This window comes from Lactuca saligna, chromosome 1 (assembly GCF_052625555.1).
Source record: "Lactuca saligna cultivar CGN05327 chromosome 1, ASM5262555v1, whole genome shotgun sequence".
NCBI lineage: Eukaryota > Viridiplantae > Streptophyta > Magnoliopsida > Asterales > Asteraceae > Lactuca > Lactuca saligna.
Genome location: NC_136417.1, coordinates 4,131,855 through 4,142,299, shown reverse-complemented (window position 1 = coordinate 4,142,299; position 10,445 = coordinate 4,131,855). Strand labels below are relative to the sequence as shown.

Sequence of the window (10,445 nt, the reverse complement as noted above, 5' to 3'; positions counted from 1 at the left end):
TATTTCATGAAAATCATAGTTAAGTATTGTATTTGCTTCATTTTTTTTAAGAATTGATTCACTACAATCTTCAAAAATAACTCACATTTAACAATCGGTTCAATATTTGCTTCATTTTATACGAATTGATGAAGAATATCTTAAGCAAGTTTAGATTTTAGGCATGAATCAGTAGAAATCAGAAGAGAGTAGTTGATATCTTGCAGATTCGATTATAAGGGAGAAGATACGATCGATGCTAACCTAGATTCAGATATAAAATTACAAGTTACAAAAATAACCCTCACTACTAAAAATAAAAGCCACATCTTCTTCTTCTTCTTCTTCTTCTTTTATAGAATTAGTACCTGAGATTTGTTCTCGCATTCTCAAACCTAGTAATTGTTCTCATTTCAACCTAAATCGTATATGAAATTCCACAATTTTATATGATACCTATTATTTGAAATAACAAGTAACACACGTTTTAGCAAAAAGTTAAAGAAAAAAGTGGTTACATCTTCGACAATTTGCGTTAAATAAAAGGAAACTTGATGTGTTAATACCAATTTTGGTGGTTCAAATATTAATAGTATTTCATTAGAAGATGTCGAATTTAAACATTTAACAAATTTGTGTAAATGCTATTTTTGATTTTGTACTATACTTGGCTTTGTTACTAATCACACGACATACTTCCCAAGCTAATTCAACATTATATACGACTCACATAACTCAACTTGCGTACGAATCACCTGATATGATTTCAAAACATTGACGATATATTACCTGATAAAACTCGGATCTCTTGGAATAAGTACATCATGAACATCTAAAGTATATTAATATTAAAATTAAACACCGGTGAAATATATAATTAATTGAAACGATATAACCCATTATGGTTTTCAAGATGTTGATCTATCGATCATATATTTCTTAAATATTTGGATTTAAAGTTCTTCAATGCCAAAGTTTGTGGCCTTCTGGTATGTATATCACAACAATGGTTGTGGTTTCCTACCACCTTAAGCCCCATCTCCTTCCACCTCACCACAATCTTCTTCTATACCAACAATAGTATTCATATCACGGCGCCACAAAAAGTTTTGCAGGAAAATAATAAAGTATAAAAGAAATATCATTGGACATGTTGTTTTGTGTTCTTGATGACATTCGTTACACCACTTAGCCACAAAACCTCATCGGGATGGCGTGCATATAGTGGTGCACCTTCCATCCGACCACGAAACCTCATCATTGTATGCATACCAAAACAACCTAACCGTCCAACGAAGTGGCGATGACGACATATCTTCCGATGTGATATATGATTTAATATTTTCAACATAATTGGAATTTTAATAAAATGTTTTTTTTTTCACAATATATAAAATAGTTAGTAAAATATATAAGACATAATTTCATGAATGGCACTTATGTTTTCACACACACACATACACACATACACACCGGTGGAAGATGGTGGCTATATCCACAATAAGTTGGTAATATTACTATTGATAACAATGTTCTTTTGGGTTACAAGAAATAACAAAAATAAATGAGATTAAAATATATGGTTTAATTTGTTAATTAATTGATTTTTTTAATTAATTAAATGAAACATGGAAAATTGGAATGTTCTAGATACATGATTTGAATATTAGATAATTACCAAAGTTACATATAATTATATTAAGACCAAGTAATTATCTGTTAGGGTTTGAATCTTCCCCTGTAAATAGAGAGACATAAACCCATATTTGAGTACTAGAGAAATTAGTTTAAACCCTCATAAATTCAGTGGTGCTCTTCACATCTCGAAATAACCTAAAACCTACTTTCCAGTTTGAGTGATTTCCAGCTTGTTGTTTGCTTTTTGGGTGTGATCACGAAATAAAGATTATTCTTTGGATCCTCCAAAGTCCAATCAACTGACAAAGTCTCATAAATCGTAGATATCAAAAGTATAATTTCTTTCCTTCTTGTTTTTCTTAATTAGGTTGGTTAGATATGTCTTAATTAGGTTGGTTAGATATGGTTGAATATGGTTCCCCTCTTGGGTTCATGAGTTATGTTTTTGATTATTTGTATGCTTCATATACCATCCCAAAGCATATACAATGGGAAGAAAATATAACATGTCTTAGAAAATATAATACTTAAAAAAATGATGCTAACATCTAACATGTCCAAGAACAAAAGAAAATACAATGTGAAATCAAATTCAAGAGTAAATTACACGAATGGTCCATATGGTTTGGGGTAATTTGCTTGTTTAGTCCCTAACTTATTTTTTTTAACTCGGAAGGTTCCTATTATTTTCTTTAGTTACGCGTTTGGTCCCTACTGTTTATTTTTATTACGTGCTTGGTACATGTCTTACCTAAAAAAACTATTATTTAAATAGAGAAAATCGGTAGGGTAGGTAAGGTAAGGTGAGAGGAGTGGGGTTGGGGGTGTGTTTATTTAAATAAATTAAAAAATCAAAGGCAAAATAGTCTTTTTAGGTAAAACAAGGACCAAACGCGTAAGAAAAACAAACAGTAGGGACCTTCCATGTTAAAAAAAATAAGTTAGAGATCAAACACATAAATTACATTAAACCATAGGGACCATTCGTGTAATTTACTCCAAATTCAAATTAAAACATAATACTTCCAAAAAAAATCAAACTAACAGGTCTAAGAACACAAACTACCCTATTTTTTTGCACATACCAAAACATCATCAATCGATTCTTGATGAACTCTTATGAGAACATAATCTCTTTCGTTTGGATTATAAAATTACATCAAATAGTTTGACCTTTTTTTCTTGATAATATTTCTCTCACCACTCATCTATGTGGTAGGCATCAACGACTTTGGATTTTAAAAATTAATAAAATACTTATCAAAATCTGAAGAGGAACCGTCCAAATTTACTCGACGAAGACAACTTCTCTTAGGTGCGCAAAGCCATGACAAGGGTACAATATTGGATAATGAACCTTTATTAAATATAAACATGATGGTGTTTTATGTGTAGTAAGATTCTTCGAAACCCGTTTTTTTGCTTGAAATCTTTGACCCTATTGACTTTCTAAAACTTCATTATTGTTCTTGAAGGATTTGTGATAGGGGCAAGGGTTTCCATAGGCGGAGGAGGTGGGTATCTCTTTACAATTTATATGGGGGAGTTTTTTTTTTTAAAATTTTATTTTAAATTAATAAAAACAAGGATGAGGATAGGAAAGATGAAGGGGAAGAAAGAGTGAGACAAAGAGAAAGATATAGTGCATATTAGTCATTTAGAGCACATGTATGGTTTATATGAAGTTTTTAATTGTATTCAATTGACTAAAATATATTTTTTTTTAGTTTTGTTATACCATTATATCGTCACATTGAGTATGGTTGTCCTAATAAAAAACATAATCAATAGTATAATAAAATCATAAAAATATTGTTGGTTAATGACATACTAATGATGAGCAGAGACAAAACTAATACCAAACTAAGATACCAAGTATTGAATTGGATGGAAAGTTGATACTAAGCACCAAACTGAACTAACATACTGGTACCGGTACCGGAAATGATACTGATCGATACTGACGGTGCCGGATCTTAAATTTTATGATTTTAAAATAACAAATACCGTTTTATATTAACATAAAATAAGGTTTATTATCAATTCACATCGGAAATTTGAATACTTTTACTCACCCCTAAACATACATTTGGAAGAAATCAAAATTTACCGAGTTAAAAGGTACATAAAATGCTTTTGTTTGTGTTGGTCGTTCTATGCCAATATTACGACAGTATGAATATTCATTTGTAATTTTATAATTAAATTGATTAAACATTTTTAATTTTTAATGTGAAAATCCCAATTGTCACCCACAAAATTCAATGCGTCTTGAGTTCTAAGAGCTTTTCCAGATTGAATCTGGTTTCTTTCACGTCCGAATTCATCCTCATCTTCCATGTTTCTCTCGGATGTCATGGGCGTTGACTATTTACGGTTGGACCTTCATAAAGCAAAGGCCTCCATGGCTCCAACTCTCCCACCTCCACCACCTTTCTCCTTTTTTGACTCCAATGCATACGCCCAAATCTGCACGAAACTTCGCATGCATATCACATACTCATTACTTTATCAATTGAAACACCCATCTGTCTGATTCGAGAATCTAATTTGAACTTTTGGTTGGGAAGTCATAGCAGCCGGTGGGTGAAAATAGCGAGAGACATAGAACCATATTTGAAGCGTTGCTTAGGGTTCATTGCCAACCCACTTGGGAAAAAGTGTTTTCTGTTTCTGATAGATACATTGAACCTGGATGGGATTTGAGGCTTGAAGGTGTTCTGCGTAATTGGTTAAGTATTTCTTTTCAATTGTTTATGTTGTTGCGGTTTCTGGATAATTATTCTATTATTCTTGAACCATCAAGTGTGCTGTGAGAAAAATATGATTGTTTATTATTATTATTATTATTATTATTATTATAGGATTTCTAACTTTCTAGGCTTATAATCATGTGAACGCCACTGATTTTGGACTTCTTTTTGCTTAATTTGGTACTATTGTCAACTTCAGACTTTTAAAATTGATACAGTTAGGCTCTCACTTCGAAATTTGATATAAGATCATGCTGTTAAGCAACAGTTCTTGATAACTATGATGAGCTATGAAAAAAGGTTTCTAGAATTGATATACATAGTGTAAATTTTGAATCAGCAATGGGTTACAGGTTAGTGGGGGACTCCTTTAGATACTATAGATGTATTGGTGAATCCACTATCAGTGGTGTTCATGGAAGGCATATGTATGATTGGATGAAAGTAGGTATGAAATCAAGTTTGCTTCCTCTTCACTCATGTCAATTTGTGCACCCATGCATTATATGCATGTACATTATGCATGAACATGTTGCATGTATATAAACAAGTATTATTAATTTGTGCACAATGTTGCTGTAATTTGAACAAGTTAAAACGGGTTTATTTGATTTCATTAAGTTTTCTTTTATAGTTTGAGTCAGTTATTGGTCACTATTATTTTCGACATGCATCACTTATTAAAGATGAAGTAAATAAAAGAAAAAATACCCTGAGCTCTTATGCCAAATTGCCAATGAGGCAATATCTACCTGATTTACATCTTAGTGGTTGCTGGAAAAATAACCCTTTTGCAGAACAATGAAAGAATATATTCTGCAAAATTGTCTCTTTCCATTGCAGAAACAGAGTTGCCTTTATTTATGACACTGAATTTATCTTGTAACTTTTAACGGTTGTTATGAGAGGGAATAAACAAGGAGACCAAAAGAGAAGAAAAAAAGCCGATTTTGGATGTGGAGATTAGTTCTTTGAACTTGTTCCACTAATACACTATTCATATAAAATGGCATCAATTTACATCGTATTCTTTGAGTTCATTCATAACTAAAGAAGACATTGACACTTGTCGATTTGTCACAATTAAAAATGTTCCTTAATGGTCACTTTCAAGAGCATTATTTGACCAAAAAGGTCCAACTGTGACTCCTAAAGGCTAATTATGTCTTTTTTCTTTTTATGTGGTAAGTTGCTGAGAAACAATGTGTGGACTATTACAATTTGTGTTCCACAAACTCCATTGCATGACCTATTTAAGCTCAACGTTCCCCATATTCTTCAATAACTTTCTTTAGTCTGCTATTCTTCAGTAATCAGTATGCATGCATATCCCCTTAATTCTAAGTACAGATTATCTCTTGTATATCTGATAAAGTTCCAATTTTGAGTTTTGACACTCTTCTTGTGTGGTGAAATACAGGTGAGTTTGTTAAGTTAAGTATAACTACAATGGCTCATCAAGATAAGGATCATGAAACAAAGGACATGGAGACAAGAACTTTTATCCCCTCACAAAATGTACCTTACATTCACAAAGTTGGAATACCCCCAAAACAAGGTCTCTTGAAGGAATTCAAAACCACAGTGAAAGAAACGTTTTTTTCAGATGATCCTCTACGCCCTTTTAAAGATCAACCTAAATCTAGACAATTTATGCTTGGCCTTCAAGCAGTGTTCCCAATTCTTGAATGGGGTAGAAATTATAATCTCAAAAAGTTTAGAGGAGACCTTATTGCAGGACTCACCATTGCAAGTCTTTGTATTCCTCAGGTACTAATACTATATGTTTTTCTCATACATATATTTTTAAACATGAACAACATTTTAACATTCATATTTGATATTATATTCCAGGACATTGGGTACTCAAGACTTGCAAATTTACCTCCTCAGTTTGGACTATGTAAGTTTTTTTTTTTCTTTGTGTAATTTGATTTCTTGATAATGAGTCTGATTTTTTGTTTTGACTTTTTGTAGACTCGAGCTTTGTACCTCCTTTGATTTATGCATTTATGGGTAGTTCAAGAGATATAGCCATTGGACCAGTTGCAGTGGTGTCTCTATTATTAGGGACACTTCTTCAAAATGAATTTGATCCAGTGAATGATGCTGTTGAGTATCGTAGGCTTGCGTTTACAGCTACATTTTTTGCAGGAATTACCCAAGCTACCCTTGGAGTTCTCAGGTAAACCAATGATCAAAAACATGAGTTTGTTTGATTATGTTTGATAATCGATAGTATAAGTCATCTAAAAATGGACTTGTTTTTGGGGATCAGATTAGGGTTCCTAATCGACTTCCTATCACATGCTGCTGTTGTTGGATTTATGGGTGGAGCTGCCATCACTATCGCCCTTCAACAACTCAAGGGCTTTCTTGGAATAAAACATTTCACAAAGAAAACCGATATTATTTCTGTAATGAAATCAGTTTTCGGGTCCATTGATCATGGGGTCAGCTCTTTTATATCTTCACTATCATACAACATTTCATAAAGCCCATATGAACAATTTTTCTTGTAAATATTTCAGTGGAATTGGCAGACAATAGTGATTGGAGCAAGTTTTCTAGCTTTCCTACTCTCTGCTAAGTACCTTGTAAGCATTCATGAGTCCTAAAACCGTAAATAATTTGAAAATTATTGTAACTCTAATGTAATTTTACTCACAGAGTAAAAAGAATAAGAAGCTCTTTTGGGTGTCTGCAATTGCACCATTAATCTCAGTTATCTTGTCTACTTTATTCGTGTATATCACACATGCGGATAAACAAGGTGTTGCAATTGTAAGTACTTTAACTTTTATTTCCTTATTTTACAAATGTTTTTATTTTAATAAAGTTTAATTCTTTTAGTTTCTTTAATTCTCACAGGTGAAACATATAGAGAAAGGAATCAACCCTCCATCTGTAAATGAGATTTATTTCACGGGTGACAATCTTCTAAAAGGGTTTCGGATTGGTATAGTAGCTGGAATGATAGCATTAACAGTATGTGTTCTTTTCATTGATTAGAGGGGCATTCATGTCTTTTCCCACTCACTAATTTTTCTTTTGTTGATGCATCAGGAAGCTGTTGCTATTGGAAGAACATTTGCTTCAATGAAAGACTACCAAGTAGATGGGAACAAAGAAATGATAGCATTAGGAACAATGAATGTTGTAGGCTCAATGACATCATGCTATGTTGCAACAGGTATAAATATTATACCAAAAAAACAATCTTTATTAGTTTCTAATGATTTAAATTTGGTATATATATATATTTTTCATTCTGTTATGTTTTTGACTTTTTTCAGGTTCTTTTTCACGATCAGCTGTAAATTACATGGCAGGATGCCAAACAGCAGTTTCCAACATAGTGATGTCATTAGTTGTGTTTTTAACCTTAAAATTCTTGACACCACTTTTCGAGTACACCCCAAATGCAATCCTATCTTCCATCATCATATCTGCTGTAATTGGTTTAATCGATTATGAAGCTGCAATTTTAATCTGGAAAATTGACAAATTCGATTTTGTTGCTTGTTTGGGAGCTTTTCTTGGTGTGGTTTTCGCATCAGTGGAGATTGGTCTTTTGATTGCTGTAAGAAGAATTAGATCATCAAATGTTCATTTTATATTAGTGGTTGATTTTGATTTTTTGATTTTGTTGATTTAGGTTTCGATATCTTTTGCTAAGATTCTTCTTCAAGTTACAAGGCCAAGAACTGCTATTTTGGGAAGGATTCCAATGACAACTGTTTACAGAAACATTCAACAGTATCCTGAAGCAACTAAAGTCCCTGGTGTTTTGATTGTCAGGGTTGATTCTGCTATTTATTTCTCTAATTCCAACTACACTAAAGAAAGGTAACAATATTTTTGTATCATGTAAAAAGAAACATTTAAGATGTGGGCTAAAATGAGTTTTTTTGCAGAATATTGAGATGGTTAACCGAGGAAGAAGATCATTTGAGAGCAACATATCAACCAAAAGTTCAATCCTTGATCATTGAGATGTCACGTAAGCTTTTTTATTTATTTATTTATTAATTTGCAACATTTGGGTTTTTGTAGCTTTATATTATATATATATATATATATATATATATATATATATATATATATATATATATATATATTTGTGTTTACAGCTGTTACAGATATTGACACTAGTGGAATACATGCATTTGAAGAGTTGTACAGGAGTCTGGTTAAGAGAGATGTTCAGGTGAGCAAACCTTGTGTTTTTTTTCTCATTAATTAACCCCTCTCTGGATTAATTCAGTTGAGTAAAAAGAAAAGAGTAATCTTACAAAAAGCTTGTTGTCTGATGATATGATATGATATGACATGACAGCTTGTTCTTGCAAACCCTGGTAGACTGGTGTTAGACAAGTTATATGCATCGGGTTTCCCTGATCTGATAGGTGAAAACAAGATCTTTCTCACAGTTGCAGATGCTGTTCTCACTTGTGCACCCAAGATACTTCAACAAGTATGATCACCCAACTTCACTACATGAAATGAGCATAGAGTTTTTGTAGATTTGAGCTCTAGAAATCCATATATATATATATATATATATATATATATATATATATATATATATATATATATATATATATATATATATATTATATAACTTAAAACTACAATAACAAGAAGAAAGCATGAATTTTGGAGGGGAAAACGTAAAAGCATACAAGGGATATGATCTATATTAATGTTAAGCCAACTGTTGGACATACAAACTTCTTGTGGGTCTGTAAGCTTGCAAGTTTTAAATGTAAAATCTGAATGAATATTTTCATGCTTCCTTTGAATGGGTATTATTGTACTTCAATGATTGTTTTTTATTTTTATGTTTTAACTTTTTAATGCGGGTGGGATTTCTCCAAAGCTCAAAAATTTCAAAGCTATTGCGTAGAAGCAAGTTGTCACATCATCATTGTGTCGGATTTGGTAAACTTTACTCAAAAAAAAAAGTTAATGGTTCGTATTATTGATATTGTTGTAATTTAGATGATTCCAACAAGTCATTTTATTCCATTAAATGGTGAATAAATACAACAGAATGGGTCATAGTCCCAACTATACAAAACTTGAGGCCTATATGTGAGACAAAAAATAAAATACATTAATATTCCCCTACAATTTGAATTTTAGAGAGAGACATGAACATTCAAAATAGACCGAAAATAGATGATATAAAAGACTTGAAGATATCAACATATCATAAAAGATAATCTCTTTCGAAAAAGACATATTATAAAAGATAATGGAACATAGAGAACACAAACTTCACCGTTAGCCGTTGTTATGAACAAAATAGATGTCAATCTTGGTGTTTTTTCTGTCATGATATTGAACCAAGTTCAAAGAATAATAAATTGCACCCACATAATCACAAAACACAATATTGGCTTTGGAAAATGTAGAGAGAAGCTCACAAAAAAGATTCCATTATGTGCCATTGACTTCATATACAATGATACTATATTCAACATGGACACCAGATGGGTTATTACATGGATGACCATGAGAGAAGATTATCACACAGATAAACGCAACAACCTAGTGTATTTGAAGGGTATCCCCTAATCAACCTTAAAGTAAATAGTTTGTCATAATCTGATTGTCATTCTGAGAGGAATTTTTTTGAAGACCAAGATCCAAAATACCCACAAAATGTGCTGAAATACCCTAAGGCTCTCAAGCAATATCATACACAAAGAGACAAATTTGTTGCATAACATATCGGAGACCGGTTGGATAAATGTAAAATATGGAAGATACTGTGATCCGTATTATTGGGTCAAAGCTTTACCTAAGTGTCAACATGAGTTAGAGTTGATATGCAATTGGCCAATTAAACATGATCAATAATGTCAATCACATAGGTCAAGTGTTGAATTAACACTAGTTGTACAAAACTTCAAATTTCACAATATGCTTTTGATAATAGAATAACATTCATTCATGTTTAAAGAGAGAAAGCGTTAGTATTCTTCATTGGAAAGTATGGAGGCTACAAAGCAAGAGGAATAGAATAAATAACAAAGCCATAAGGCTAATGAGCTAATGGACTAGAGA

The 10,445-nt window shown here is 32.0% G+C and overlaps 1 protein-coding gene across 3 annotated transcripts; it reads left to right on the top strand.

The window, feature by feature from the left end:
- The first annotated feature begins 3,909 nt into the window (after positions 1-3,909).
- LOC145032091 (sulfate transporter 1.2-like) lies at positions 3,910-9,195 on the top strand. 3 transcript variants are annotated; one of them, XM_078980889.1, is made up of 14 exons: positions 3,910-4,348; positions 5,791-6,140; positions 6,225-6,273; positions 6,348-6,555; positions 6,649-6,823; positions 6,902-6,967; positions 7,041-7,154; positions 7,242-7,358; positions 7,437-7,563; positions 7,667-7,953; positions 8,029-8,219; positions 8,288-8,373; positions 8,504-8,580; positions 8,710-9,195. In XM_078980889.1, exons 2-14 carry the CDS (start codon positions 5,820-5,822, stop codon positions 8,851-8,853), a joined length of 1,962 nt encoding a protein of 653 aa, XP_078837015.1. In that variant the 5' UTR covers positions 3,910-4,348; positions 5,791-5,819; the 3' UTR covers positions 8,854-9,195. The 3 variants fall into 3 exon arrangements, with proteins under 3 accessions (XP_078837015.1, XP_078836935.1, XP_078837094.1); XM_078980809.1 differs by lacking the exon at positions 3,910-4,348 and adding an exon at positions 4,622-4,818; XM_078980968.1 differs by lacking the exon at positions 3,910-4,348 and adding an exon at positions 5,574-5,686.
- Positions 9,196-10,445: the final 1,250 nt, after the last annotated feature.

Bases quoted from the DNA above. Each gene is read 5' to 3' on its own strand.
- LOC145032091 (XM_078980809.1), top strand. From the start codon at position 4,713: ATGGGTTACAGGTTAGTGGGGGACTCCTTTAGATACTATAGATGTATT. The intron at 6,968-7,040 runs GTAAGCATTCAT...TTTTACTCACAG, and splicing joins TACTCTCTGCTAAGTACCTT to AGTAAAAAGAATAAGAAGCT. The intron at 8,374-8,503 runs GTAAGCTTTTTT...TTGTGTTTACAG, and splicing joins CTTGATCATTGAGATGTCAC to CTGTTACAGATATTGACACT.